Below are 16,025 nucleotides of genomic sequence, written 5' to 3'. Positions count from 1 at the left end.
TATGTATTTTGAAGTTGGTGAATTATATATGGTTCTTAGTTTCATGAAAAATACAGTTAATGGATATTTTACTTTGATGTTCTTTTTGCTATGGTTTCCAATAGGCAACAGTAAAAAACGCTAAGTCACGCAACCATGTTCATGCCAGAAATCCTCTTATACATTTTCTTATATGTTTCTACATGCTTCTTTGAGTCACGCACATAGAAAGGTCTCACGAGTACTTTAAAGTGATGACATGACACACTTTGGGCAATGTTTGTGCTATAAATACCAAATCCTGCTCTTCTACCTGCATTTTAAAAAATTCCAATGAGTTTAATCTTTTAACATCTTGGGACTCATCTACCTATTCCCATCATCCCAAACAAGGTAAATAAGAAATATATGGAATGATTACTTGTAATCATAAAAGCCTAGCTCCTTAGACTGAAAAAAAATCATAATATTTAAGAAAGTATGAGGTAGGCTTATGTATAAAATACTCTTGAGAGGTCATTTAAAGAACATTAGTGGTCTCCAGGGCCTATTAATTTTGAGTCTAACATTGCTCTTCCTCAAAATAACTGCTAAAGTTTGAAATAAGAAACTGAAAGTCAGTCTACATGTTACATGTGCTACAACAGGGTTCTTTTATTAAATGGATCAAGCCTAAAATCCAAGTTTAATTTGACTTCACAGACTATGTTAAATGAAGGCTGAATATTTCAATATTATCCTGTATTTCCCTTAGCACAACATGCTATATAGTTCCTGCTGAACTAATTTTCATAAAGGATGACTGTCAAGTTCACTGTTACTTCCTAGTGCTAGAATATTGGACTATAGAAAAAAAATTTTTGCTAAACTACTGACATGACTGAGACAGTAGACTATAATTTATGTTGGAGAGGTTATAGTAAAAAGATGATAAATAGAACTGAGTAAGTTTCAGGACACACCTCGAAAATTTACAAGAAATATGATTTAGGGTAAATTGTAATCTCTGACTTTCCTCACCTAATAATGGGGATAATAATACTCAATTCACAGATGTTGAAAAGATTTAATAATAAAAGTAGAGTGTTGTCAACAGACTAGGAACTCAATAAATGTCTTTTTTTCTTCCTTCATAATTTAAAGTCTTCCAAATTTGCCCTCTGTTGTAATTTATTTGTCATGTGAAAAAATTTTTAAAGAAGTAAGAACATGGTATTTTATGGTTTCCAACATATATCCACAGAGATTTTCTGGTATGATGTTTACAACAACCATGAAGGGTTACTATAGGCGGTTGACTTGCCCCAGATCACATGGTTAGGAGTGCTAAAATACTACTATTTAAAATTGGATTCCTTCTGCTCAATTCAGAAGTCCACATGGAGATTTATGTATTCTTGATGAATTTATCCTGAGGAGGGCATTTTGTAATTTTTTGTGTTCTTCTACTCTCGATAGACCTAATAATTGATCTAAAAGAGGCAATTAAATAGGAATCTAAACAGCAAGCATTCTATACCAGAACTTTTTAAATTTTTATTATTATTTTTTTAATTTCTTTTCAGTGTAACAGTATTCATTGTTTTTGCACCACACCCAGTGCTCCATGCAATACGTGCCCTCCCCAATACCCACCACCTGGTTCCCCCAACCTCCCACCCCTCACCCCTTCAAAACCCTCAGGTTGTTTTTCAGTGTCCGTAGTCTCTCATGGTTCACCTCCCCTTCCAATTTCCCTCAACTCCCTTCTCCTCTCCATCTTCCCATGTCCTCCATGTTATTTGTTATGCTTTTTCCCCCAAAACTGTGGTTTCCATAACTGGAAATCTAATTTGACATGCTATATCTCATTTTCAAGAGAAAAAAAATCACTTATTTATCTTCAAATCTTAAAAATCCCATACAAATTAACAGCATGAGAGGATTAACAGCACAGCTAGCTAGATGCCTCCTAAAATAATATTACTGAGTGTGATATTATGATTTATAGTAAGAAATAGTATTTTGTCTTTGTCTCCATTTCTGGCACAAAGAAACATTTGGAAGTTTCTAAGTGCTGAAGGCCATAAAGGTGTCTTTTGTTATGTTAAAGATGACAGTTGGCTAGCCTCTAGGTAACCTAAGGGTAGGGCTAGTTGCCAGAAAACTAACCTTGTGATTTGAGAGTTGGGATTTTCAGTCCCACCCCCTTGACTTCCAGGAAGAGAAGAGAGGCTGGAGATTGAGTTCATGTCCCAGTGCTCAATGATTTAATTAATCGTGCCTATGTAATAAAGCCTCCACATAACCCCAGAAAGACAGGGTAGGGAGAACTTCCAAGTTGGTAATGGTGTGGAAATTTGGGAACAGTTGTGATGAAGGAGCAAAAGGCTAGCTAAGGACAAAGCAGAAGCTGGCACCCTACACCTCGCATCCCCTGCCCCCCATGTGACATGTGTGAAATTCCTCAGGAACTCTTGGCTGCCCTACAGGAAGAACAAATGGTAAACTAATAGAGATCACAGTCATGCAAGACAAGAGTCTCCCTCAGTTTACAAATGTCCTAGTGATTTACAATAGCGTTAACTTCCAGAAACCCATAACTCAGTTCCTGAAACCCCAAGATTGCCTTCCCCTTCATAAAACTGAGGGAGGCTGAGGTGGAAGGAAATGTAAATAAGTTGAATTTGTTCTAAACCTAAAGTTCATTGACAAGGATGTGTGATAGTAGGAATGTAACATTCCACCAGGAAACTCCCAACTGTCTTCATGTTAGTGCCTCATTAGAGGGAAAAACCACCTTGGCTCAACAATAACCAGGCGTCCAGTATCTTAACAGTCTTTACCATACGACAGCCCTTCTGAACACCCTCATTGTCCTCACATCCCCAACTCCTGAGTATATAATCAGCCCCTCCTCGGGATTACAGGCAGCAGCTCTTTCTGCCCACAGGTCCTGTTCCGGTGCTTTAATAAACCATCGTTTTGCACCAAAGACGTCTCAAGAATTCTTTCTTGGTCGCTGGCTCTGGACTCCACCTCACTGAACCTCACTTATATTCTGAAACTTCTTCAGTTGTACCCTTAGAAATCAAGAAAGTACCGTTCCCTTTTCCTCATACCTTGTCTTATGCATCTCTGACATCTGGCTGTTCCTGAGTTATGTCCTTTCATATTAATCTGGTCATCTACTAAGAGAATGTTTTTCTGAGTTCTGTGAGGGACTCTAGCAAATTAACTGAACCTAAAGAGAAGGTTGTTGGGACTTCACATCTATCACCAGTAGGTCAGAAGCACAGGTGACAACCTGGATTTAAGACTGGCATCTGAAGTTGGGCAGTTTGGGGGGCAGTCTTGTAGAATTGAGCCCTGAACCTATGGGATCTGAGTCATCACCAGGTAGTGTCAGAACTGAACGAACTGCCTGGTGGCACAGGAGGAAAAAAAAAACCCCAAAACCAAGCAAAACAGAAATTTACCAAACAGCTATGGGCTGGAGAGAAAAGTTCTTAGAAATCAAAAACATGGGTTTTACTCTAATTTATCCAGATGGCCATATTACTGCAAAAATGTTCCTGGAAATTAAATTGACTAGCACTACTGAACATTAATCTTTTGTTTTAAAGAGACTCACTATGAAAACTTGTAAAATTTTATACTGAGCTTCTACTCGAATGAAGTGAATTTCTTAAAGTACAAACAACTGACCTTTTAAGAAAACGCACATTTGTTATTAAATTAATCTAAATCTGTGTTCACCTCCAATCACTCTTCCATTCAACCACGCTGTTCCTGCCACACTAGCTTCTGCAGCTCCTCAGTTACACCAAGGAACACTCTTTCCCCAGACACTCAAAGAAGCTACTCAGTCAATAAACGCCAGCATGGCTCTAGCGGTCTAGAGTTGACATCTGTTCCCACAGGCCAGTGATCACACTGTGCTGTTAAAGGTTTTTACTATTACTCCTGCATATAATCATACAGAAAAGTCCTTGGTTTGGTTCGCATTTCTCTTCAAAATTCATTAGGAGCCTTACTTGGATCACATGTTTTAAAAAAGTAGCTGCTCCTATGTGCATACACATAAACACACACATATGCACATATACACACTACCTAACCCTTGACCTTACCCCATACACTCAGATCATTATCTTCTTGACAGGCTTCATTTCCGTAGCATTTATTGCACTCTGACATAATATAGATCACTGCCCAGCAGAGACTGTGTGTTAAGTAAGTATTTCCTAAGTGAATAAATGCTGAATTACATATATTTTCCAGTCTTCTCTTTATTAACATTTTAAATTATTTTAATAATTTAATTACATAATTAAGGAACACAGGTATAGAGCTAAAGAAAAAGAAGTCTCTTAATTCCATAAAATGTTAAACTGAAAAAGACTTCAATACGTCAAAAACTGTATTACAAGCCTCCATAAGCAGAATATCATTAAACAGTAATATTGGATGAAGCAACCAAGTTTCTTAATTAGTTATGTAAAATAAACAGTCTTTAAGTGATCTGAAACTGACAGCATGAAGAGAAAGACCTAGTTAAGAGTACAACTTTCTCTTGTATGAAGTGTTCTTTGTTGGCATGTGTCCAACATGAAAGTTGCCTCAGACCGGTCTGTTGCAGAAAGACTTACTCTCTGCAAAAATCTGCCTCTACTGTTCTGCTGTCCCGCACCAAATTCTGATGAAAAGCCATAAGTACACGATTTTAGCTGGCAGGCAAATCATTTGTCTAAAGTTCAACTTAATGGCTCATTGCCTAACTCACCTGAATTTATTCATGAACTTTCATTTCCATTCTGAAAGAAATTTCTTTTTATTTTTTTAAATTTTTTAATTATTTTTTAAAGATTTTATTTATTTATTTGACAGACGGAGATCACAAGTAGTCAGAGAGGCAGGTGGAGAGAGATGAGGAAGCAGGCTCCCTGCTGAGCAGAGAGCCTGATGCGGGGCTCAACCCCAGGACCCTGGGATCGAGCCGAAGGCAGAGGCTTTAACCCACTGAGCCACCCAGGCGCCCCCTGAAAGAAGTTTCTTTTTAAAAAACAGCTAAATCTGAAGAAATATCAAACTTAACAAGGCAATAAACTTTCAAGTCACCATTTAAATGTTAAAGTTGAACTAGGTGTCTTTCTTAACTAAATTTTACCAAGCCCTATATTTTACCTCAAATCCTAGTTCTGGCACCTAATATTACTGTTTATTGACTTTCTTTCATAAAGACTCATGGTACTTTTTTTTATATGTTACAGTCTTTTTCAACTTAACATTTTATGGAATCAAAGATATTTCCTTTTCCTTTAACTGACACCCTTGTTTATTCTAGTCTCTGAAGTCTAGGATCTACGGTGTACAGAAACAGTAGATAAGAACAGAGACTCCCATCTCAGCTCTGCGTCTTACCTATTGTGTTATCTTGTGCGAATTATTTATGATTTTAAGCTTTAGCTCCTCATTCAAAACAAATATGAGGTTAAAAACAACACTAATCTTGTACGGGGTAATTATAATACTCCATAATTATATGTAAGGATTAAGTGAAATAATGCATATAAAAACTCAGTAAGTAGCTGGTTTCTGGCAATCACTCAATGAATTCAATGTTTCAAACGTTTCCTGAACGCCTACTAAGGGCGAGCACTGTTCTAGGCGCTGGCACTATAGCTCCACTAATTGTTAAATTAAAATTGTAATTCTGGCCCTTATGGAATTTACATTCCACTTGAGGAAGACAGATAAGTAAAAATACATAATATGAGATAATTTCAAGTAAACACAACTGTAGCAAAGAGATAGTAAGAGAAGAGGGGAATATAAGGGAGTAAGAGGTTATTTCACGCAAGGTAGTCAGAAAAGGCCTCTGTGATGAAGTGACATTGGCACAGAAACTGACTCAGCAAAGAAGAGGCTCTGTGCATATCCAGTGTGCTTGCTAACATAAGGAGGGTGTTGGGTGGTTGATAACCCTTGTTGACAACAATACCTTGCATCTTCCAAACCTTTTCACAGGCTCTGGGAAGCAGCACAGGAGAATTAGCCTAAGGAGGGTGAGGGAGGGGATGGCTTGGGCACCCACAAGCTTTATTATCATGAGAAAGTTAAATAAATCCTAATTCTAGATTGTCTAGTTTTCTGTACATCTGAAGACAGGAAAGAGAATCCTTTGGCTACTGTGTCCTCTAGTTAGGCATTATGATGATATACTTGTATTTTCATGGGTAAGAAAGAAATAAATAGGAAGTGAGCAGTAAGTTGCTAGAAACAGAAATTATATTGAAACCAAAATAGCATTCTTTATGTAGGCTAAAAATGAAGTCTGGAAAGATGGAAATGAGATGTTTTACAGCATATTATATGGTAAAAGACATTAACTTCTTATACAAATTAAATCAAGAAATAGATTCCTGTTATAAGAGTATAAATAATTTCTTAAAGGAAGATATATAACAGGTAATACCACCATAATAAAATCCGTATCAATTTGTTCTTCACTCATAATTGAAAATTGTCTAACTTCTACAACCTCTGCTTTGTGATTTTCTTTTAAAAGCATAATATGATTCATTAAATAACATGCATAACAATATTTACAACAAACAGATAATGATCTGCCTATTTCAAATACCAGCACTTTACATCAGGTTAATAGTCAGCTAGATAAACTTCAAATTTCTACCTCATAAAACAATCATACATAGCTCCTTAATCTTCTACAGCTTTCAGTCTACAGTTATTTTCATAGCTAGTGTTATATAAAATGATGAGATAATCAGCTCCACAGCCAGCATTAGGGGTTTGGGAGAAAGAGAATAATTGACCATTTAACAGTCCACAGAATCTATTCCATTTATCTAGACTCATTTCATGGAAAACTTTATACAGAGAAGGATATAGCTTTATTTGAAATTATATATTCTTATTCAAGCCCAGATATGCATTTTTATGTACCTCTTTTATGACTTTGGTCTCTCAATTCAGACCTGGTTCAGCAAGTAGAAAATGCAAATATTTGGTTGGCTGTAAAAAGGGATATCAATATCTCTGAAAACCCAGTTGCATATCTTTTTGACCTAACATGGGTAAAAAGTATCTTCACTGCACTGAACTTTATTTCATGCTGCAATTATACTGGAATTCAAGTTCATACTTTTACATGTACAGGGAAGGATACAAAACTCCTGTCACAATGATAGAGGGAAGGCAGTGGTAGAGAGGTTGAAGACAACCCCTACATTTATGGTTTGAGCAGCTAAGTATTTGATGGTAAAGGTTCCCCCCATTATTCAAAAGTTTGCTTTATGCTCCTCTACTCTTACAAAAGACTTAGTACCTGTTTTAGCTAACAAAAGACATTCAAAGAGGATTTTCACTTTTGTGAAATGGTAATTGCTTCTTTGCTTTAAGTCATTTTGGCTTATAAAAGGTTTCATAGGAACCCCTACTTTTGAGTAGTGGGGAAAACTGGTGCCATTTATTTAAAAAGGAAGAACAAATTTTGGAGTTAAAGGTGATAAACTCAGTTTTATGTAAAGAGAAGAAAAAATGTCATGTCTTTTGGGAAAGACATAAATGTAAACTAGAAATATAAATTTGTAAACCTCTGGTATATAAATAGTAAATGAAACTGCATGAACAGATCACCGTAATCAAAGAAAAGAACTAGAATTTTGTAGAACAACAGCAGTTATTCATTGATGGAAGAGGAAACATTGACAGACTTCTGTTTTTCTAGAGAAAAATGTGACAACCTGTTCCAAACTAAGGAAAATTTTTATAGGATTTTATGAAATTAAAATGGGAGAAATAGCAAATGGAAAAATATAAATGAAGAATAAGCCAATCTTATAATTCTAGAAAATTGGACAAGGAGGCCAATTTCTTAGCTACAGAATTGGTGTTTAGCAATTGTCAAAATCTTCTGTGAAAGCAATGTTAAGGCTCAGCCCCTTGGGAATGACTGAATAATATAATGTGAGTACAAATATAGACATTGTGTTCCTGACTAACAAAGTACAGTCTAACAGTTGTTTTGATTTTTTTTTTTAATTTCTTTAGCGGAATCTGGATTATACATTAGCATTCTTAGGAATAACACTTCCTTCATATTAAAAGTCATCCCTAGATATACAAAAATTGAATTGACAGACATTTACCTACAAGATTTTCTGGCTGTTTCATGGCTACGCTGTTCTTCACAGAAGATGGCCTCAAAGACAAGGACTCTTAACCACCCCAGTCTAAAGTACTCAGAAGCCAAGCCAGCTCCATTGCTCTATTCTGGGCCCGGTCCCACAGGCTTTATCTTAAAACACAAGCCATGTTCATGCCCATTCTTTACCTCATGAATCTCCTAAATGAAAGCCATGTGTTCTGTGCTAGATTTCAGAGGTAAAAATTACCTAGAACAATCTCTCACCTAGGTAGCTACCTGTTGGCTCTATGTAAGAAATTTATGATTTACTGTATTTGAGAAAAGTAGTGTAGTTTTTAAAACTTCTAATGTCTTACAATATATTATAAACTTAATATCCAAAATTAAAATTCTAATTTACTCATAATTGCTGGACATAGTCTTTGACGTCTACATCTTAAGATCTTGTATAAACTGAACACAAAATATGAACCTTATAAAGTAAAAAAAGTCTTAAGTCTTTTTTTTTTTTCAAAGTCTTAAGTCTTTTAAGGAAAACTGGGAATGAAAAAAAAAAAGAATAGGCCATTTGTAACCCAGCAAACACTGAATAAAAAAGGCAACCCATCTTAATAAAACCAAGGAAGTGCTATGTTTCAACATTAGTACCAGTGGTCATGACAAAGCCCTTTTGTTTCCAAATTTTTATAAATAATCTAAGAACTTTATTTGTTGTGGCAAATGTTAACTCACATTTAAAAAAGAATACGTGGGACGCCTGGGTGGCTCAGTTGGTTAAGCAGCTGCCTTCGGCTCAGGTCATGATCCCAGCGTCCTGGGATCGAGTCCCACATCAGGCTCCTTATTCTGTGGGGAGCCTGCTTCTCCCTCTGCCTGCCACTCTGTCTGCCTGTGCTTGCTCTCTCTCTCTCTCTCTCTGACAAATAAATAAATAAAATCTTAAAAAAAAAAAATACGTGTGTATGTGTGTATACATAAATGAACTTACCTTAGGAATAGGATTCAGCAGAACTACACCTGATTTCTTAGTGATGACCTGTTTTGTTGTATAGTGATGATCTATAAGCTGAGGAATGTTTGAAAAACCAGTGCCTTCAAATCGATATAGATTCTGGAGGAAGAATAAAGTAGAGTAAATATAAAGATATTGCTTCAGCAAGACAACGTTCAACAATAAATTAAGTTTCACTAAGAAAAACTATTGTATGAATGTACATAATACTACTGAATGGATAAGATGGCAAAAATAAAAATAAATAGATAAATAAAACTTCGACATGCTGAAAAATTTTAACTTTCCATAAAGAAACTAATTTTTATAATGACTAAAAATTCAAACTGTCAAAAAAAAGAAAGAACGGAAGGAAGAAAATGACCTTGAATGCATTTTGCTAAATGATAATCACAGGAAATAAAGCATGAGAAACACTTGACTTAATAAACAAGACATGCATTTACATAGTGTTTACACATATGTCCCATCTGATAAAACTTCCAAGATTAAAAAGTAATGTCAAAAGTTTGAGGCTATTATATTACGTTCAATATAATAATAAATTATTTGAAGAACACCTCAGATGATCACTATTTCCTACTTATCAGTATAGTAATAATTGTTATTTCTCTTATGGGGTTATTCATGTTTTATTCTTTCACCAAAAGCATCTAGTCCTTTACACATTATTGACAAAGAAATAAAATGCACAGTGACAAAACTGCAATTATCGGCATGCTCAAATCTTGCACTTTGTGGTTTTATAAGATTAGATAAGTAACATTTTCTCAAACTCTGCCGCAACCCCTTTACTCTGTCTTCATATTTCAAATAGGCATGCAGGTCAGTTATCACATGAATAAACTGATAGCAATAAATTTAACAAATAAAAAAATATCTTACTGGCCATACTTTTCAATGCAGGAAGCACTGGAATGCAATGTGATGTAATAAATACTTCTATTGGATTGTTCACAAAATGTTTGCCCATATATGTGCAGATACCAACATGAATGTGCTCTAAGAAAATTCTATGTTAATAAATATGAACATTTAAAAGTACCTAAATTTGGATATTATTTATATTACTGGAAGATTATTTTCATAGTTAAAAGATTAAAAAATTAAAGCTCCTTTTCAAGTATAAAATAAGATTCAATTTACCAGAATTCAACGTATAGACCACTTTTATGTGGATATTTGTTTTATCAAGTGAGGGTCAAACAAGGAGTTAGCTAATCACAGAATATAATTCAACTCAATGCAGTTTGTGTAAGAGACAATTCAGGGCAAATTGTTAATAAATTGCCTAAGGAATTTTTGTATATTGCAGCCAGATCTACTGTGACAAATTAACAATGATACTTAAGAATATTTCATACTGAAGATGCTAATCTGTTATTAAGCATGCAATGCGCTGAGCAAATTCTCTCAGTGTCTCAGTTTACTCACTGGTGAAACAAATATTTGGATCCTGTCCAAAAGTAAGTATGAGGCTTGACCAAGTATCAACAAGCAAACCCCAGTGCCCAGTATATGGCACATGGTACACACTCAATTATTAAATCACTAAAGCAACAATAATCCCTGGGTTACAAAAATAATTCTACACCCAGATACAGGAAAAGAAACATTTTCAAAGACTATTTTAAATCACATTTTCTTAAGGAAATTATCTGTAAATAATCAGATATCCTGAAAGGCATTCTTAGATTAAATTGATTAAGAAATAAAGAAATGTAGAAGGTTATAAAAGTGTAACATACAACTACAATACTAACAATGGTAATATTTCAACCAAATATATAGCATTATATAACTTGGAAGTCACTGAGAATAAATCTTAAGCATTCTCACCATGCACAAAAGAAAGTATTTAACTTTAAATGTAAGTGATATTTATTTTGATCCTAGAAATCATTTTACAAGGTATATCAAACCATCAGGTTGTACATTTCAAATATATACAATTCTATTAGTCAATACTTCCTGATAATGTATTCCTCCATAAAGTTAAAAATCTATATACTGTTTCTCCCTTTGTCTGACTCTTTCAGTCCACTCTTAACATAGCATCAGGAGTTTCTGTTACAGTAGATCATTGCCATTACTTTGCTATAATCTTATCTCCCTCAGAATAAAAGCCAAAGTCTTTGCCATGGTCTGTAAGACTCATACATACTGTTTTCTATCATCTCTCTTACCACTACACACACCCTCCCAATACTTCCCAACAGCCACGCTCATTTCCTTCTTGTAAAGCACACCATATATACTCCTTAGGGAGTTGACATTTGCCGCTTGAATAGTTCCTCAGATGGCCATATGGATAATGGCTCCCTTACTTGCTCCAGTCTTTCAGCATAAGTCACCTTTTCAGTGAGGTCTTCCCTGGCCACCCTATATGATATTCAATTCCCCATTTCCTCACCCCTACTAAATTTCTTATCTTCTTTTCCTTATTGAATTTTTCTCCTCAGAACTTATCACCATCTAATATCATGTATATTTTATTTTTCTTATTTATTTTCTATCTCCTTCTCTAGAAGGTAAGCTCATGTGATGATAAATTTTTACATTCGTTTTGTTCATCACTGTATCATCATAGTCTAGAACACTGCCTGGCATGTATTGCCTGGATAAATAAACATGTATGAATAAATGAAATATTATGCATATAAAATGAGTGGGAAGCTAAAGAGACAAATAAGATAATTTGGAAATGAATACTGAAAACACACACTCAAGCAAACTCACCACACTGGAGTACAATGTTTAACAAAAAGTAGGTAACGTGACAAAATTTACACAGAATCAAATTTCAAATCAGCCACCAACGTCTTACATAAAATTAGAACGCTCCTCTATAACTAGAGAAACAGTGAATGGAATAATGGGAATTTTCATTTAAGAACATATCTAACTTAAGTTAAATAGAGTTTTCTGCCACTGATGTAGTAATCATTATGGACGAAGACAATGAGTGATACAAGCAGCAGTACTTACTTCATAGGATGAAATAAGAAACTGATTTCTAGCAATTATCCTTTTAAAGCAATCAGTTCGACATCAGTGAAGTTCTGGAGTCCTAACTGTGCAAAACCAGTTAACTCACTTTCTTAATGATGAAGATAAAGTAATGAATCTAAAAACAACGTTAAGATGACACATGCTTACAAAGTTCAGCTAAGCCTTGAGATAAGGTCAAGAGCAGCACATTCACAAAAACTGTTGAGGACTTGTTTCTTGATACTCTCAAAATCCCAAATATTATAATTTGACCTTGTTATAAATCTGTATAAATTTTTGTAGCTCAGATGACATGAGGTTTGGTTCACATACAAATGGATTCTTTCTTAAGTTTTCTACAGTTTCGACAATAATACAACAGAGAGAATCCAGACTAATCTTTTTTTTTTTAAGATTTTATTTATTTGACAGAGAGAGAGAGAGATCACAAGTAGGCAGAGAGGCAGGCAGAGAGAGAGAGGGAAGCAGGCTCCCGGCCGAGCAGAGAGCCTGATGTGGGGCTCGATCCCAGGACCCTGAGACCATGACCTGAGCTGAAGGCAGAGGCTTTAACCCACTGAGCCACCCAGGCACCCCCAGACTAATCTTTAAATCAGACACTTTTCTTTGGACTAAGGTTGCTACTAATATGACCACTTAAGTAAATTCCAACAGAAGCAACAAAAAATAGTGATACAGTAATAAATTTTTGCAAATTTCTACAAAGATCATTTTGTTGTCATTTGTATTACATGACTAAGTATCATGTAATATGTCATTAAAAATAAAAAGTATGAATAAAAATATGATATAATACAAATTTCGTATAATATGAATTATATAGTTACATATAATTAGAATGTATCAAAAAAAGCCTCAAAGAATATATACTGAACCCAGAAGGTGGTGTTATGAAAACATTTGCTCCATCTAGAATTTGTTTCTGAGTTATCATGGTGCTACTTAAGAATTAATCATGAGGGCGCCTGGGTGGCTCAGTGGGTTAAAGCCTCTGCCTTCGGCTCTAGTCATGATCCCAGGGTCCTGGGATCGAGCCCCGCATCGGGCTCTCTGCTCCGCAGGGAGTCTGCCTTCCCCTCTCTCTCTGCCTACCTCTCTGCCTACTTGTGATCTCTGTCAAATAAATAAATAAAATCTTAAAAAAAAAAAAAGAATTAATCATGCATGTGGATGAAAGCATAAAAAAGAGAATCTGATTTTGTTGCTATACATACTTGCAGAGTACTGTTATACTAAGAAGTCAGACGGGACAGAATACACACAAAAATGAGGAGGGGATTCAATGAATGTATAATCTGAAATGATATGCCTGAATAGATCCCCTGAAAAAGAACTGAAAACAAGCAGGCTTAAGGAAAAGCAAGCAAGCAAGCAAGATGATTTCTGAAAGAGGCAGCTGAGATGAATAAGCTAAATAAAAAACAAAAGGCTAAATAAAACATTCCTTTTTTTGGTAAAATACCTAAAAATGAAAATACAAAACATAAGCACTAGCTTTCTCAAATAAAAATGACACATGGAATACTTATAAGTAACACCTTAAACCGCTACACAGGATGGATTGCTGGAGAGTTTAGGAAAATAGCATTAGTAAGATTTCTGTATGTCTTTTCCTAGTTACTTTTATTCATTCTTCAGATGTTGTCTCAAACTTAACTTCTTTAAGTTTCCCAGTTAAAAGCTTTTACAGCAATGTCTATCTACAGCTTTATAATTATTACTTTACAGTTTATAATTATATATAACATGTGCGATTTATGAGGGACTGTGAGCCTCTCTCCTAGACTGTAAGCTCCACAATTATATCCCTGGGCCTGAAAAGTACTCACTCAATCAGTATTTCCTGGAAGTTAATATTAATGAGGCTTTGGAAAGGCTTTGTTTAATTGTTAAGAAGAAAGTCTCCTAAGTCTTTAATCATGTGTCAGGGACACAGAAAATGATATACTATGACAGTTTATTTTGACTTCAAGTTACTTATTGCCTTCTCTTGGATCCTTGAAGGATATGAGTAGAGTGATTAAAATAACTCTAAATATACAACAATAAGGCACAAACTTGCAAACAACTGTCACTCAAACAAGTTTAGGGTTTACTCGCTTTCACTTAAGTGAGAAGTCTTCTTTAAGGCTCATGGCATGAATTTAAAAATACATGTAGTTCAAAGAGCCTAGAGATTGTGACAACAACAGAACAAAGTAAACCAGTCTGATACATGCAGAGACTAAATCTACCAGCTGGAAGTGGAACTTAGCACATAACAGATATCCAATAAATACCTGGTGAATGAATCAGGGTTTTTAATACATTAAGCTACCCATTTTTATACAATAATTAAAACATCCACTTTGGAATTATTTTGTTTTATTGACATATCCCTGGGCCTTACACATTACTCACTCAATTAGTATTTCCTTTATAAATGGTTAAAGAAATAAAAGATGATGATATGCCATTACATAGAGGATTTTTGTTATATTTTAAAATATTTATATTATATTGTTATTTTTAATTCATCACATGTTATTTCAAATTTTTTGGTTCCATCATCCCCAATTCTGCATCTTTAATATTTCCCTGTTAATGAATTCCACCAATGTCTTACCTACTAGGTTTTAAGTTCACTGAGAAGTAGGCCATACATTTTTTTAGTTTTATCTCCTTACACTGAATAACATGGTTCTTTGCAAAAAATGTTTTTTTAGCAAATGCCTGTTATATAAATAAATTAGAGAAATATAACTCGGTACTTTCCCATGAATAATAAGATCTTTCTGGAGCACTTTTGTTTTCTATATGTATTTTTCTTTTATCATACGCAAAAATAAGGATTTGCATCTATATTTACTTATCAAATGGAACAATGCTATTTGAATCTTTATGAAGATCTATCAACATTTATGAAACAAAATAAACAGTTTTAGGAACAAATCCTAGATATGTTTAGGTACAAACTGTTATATCAAATACCCTAATCAGGCTGTTAACTATGGAACAGGTCGATGACTAACGCTAGAATTACACTGAGACTCAGATGCTCCTAGATATGCTTAACATTATCTGGCTTTATAAAATTAATATATTTAGCGTCCGATTAAAAAGTACAACCCTTCTTGCTTGAAGAGCTAAGACAAAAGATATTCTTTGCTAGAATAGTGAAATGTAAAAATTGCAAGTATCTGTGTCCATCTTGATCATTCATAATGTTCATATAATGCTCACAGCATGCAGAGTTTCACCACATGTTAAAAAGTAACTGTGCGACACATTAAAAAAATCCAGCTTCAAAATAACTGCCATCCTACGCTGCAGGTGACAAAGACAATGTTGCTAAAAATCCCATTATCTGGCATTGATGAATATCTCAAACTTAAAAATATAAATTCTAAAACAACACTCATTATTATTTAATTTCACTAATAAATCAAATGGAAACCAAAAAGACATTTTTAAAGTAACTTTTCCAATTACACAAATATTTTTTAGAAAATACATTTGTATTTTTTCTCAGATAAAGTCATCAAACAATGGTAAGAATGCCTAACATCTGCATAGCACCTTATATACCTTACAAAATACATATTTAGTGATTTGATTCCCGCAATCATGATATAGGCTGTTAACCCCATTACTTTCCAAACCATGGACCTTCTAGAGAGCAGAACTGGGGTGGAATCCCAAGTCTTATGATAACAAGTTGAATGCTTTTTTCATGTTATTTGGTATTTTTCTCATTTTCTAAAATCTCACCTTTATGTCTTCCTCTCTTAGGACACCCATCCCATCATTTATGTACAGCCTTTATAATCTACTATTAGATTATAAACTCCTTGATGGACTATAATAGGCAATTATTGAATATCTGATAAT

General features: G+C 34.6%; 1 protein-coding gene across 9 annotated transcripts in view; it reads right to left on the bottom strand.

The window, feature by feature from the left end:
* Positions 1-16,025, bottom strand: part of FER (FER tyrosine kinase) — a 465,352-nt gene that overhangs the window by 237,239 nt on the left and 212,088 nt on the right. For all 9 annotated transcript variants that reach the window (XR_007127415.1, XM_047729739.1, XM_047729743.1 and 6 more), the window contains one exon: positions 9,120-9,242. Coding sequence is in view for 8 of the 9 variants with exons in the window: in XM_047729739.1 (XP_047585695.1) it covers positions 9,120-9,242 (123 nt within the window). In the remaining variant the exon portion in view is untranslated. The remainder of the gene's footprint in view (positions 1-9,119; positions 9,243-16,025) is intronic.

Source organism: Lutra lutra, chromosome 5 (genome assembly GCF_902655055.1).
Source record: "Lutra lutra chromosome 5, mLutLut1.2, whole genome shotgun sequence".
In the NCBI taxonomy this organism is placed as follows: Eukaryota; Metazoa; Chordata; class Mammalia; order Carnivora; family Mustelidae; genus Lutra; species Lutra lutra.
Note: the sequence above shows the minus strand (reverse complement) of the source record. Positions and strands in the feature narration are given on the sequence as shown.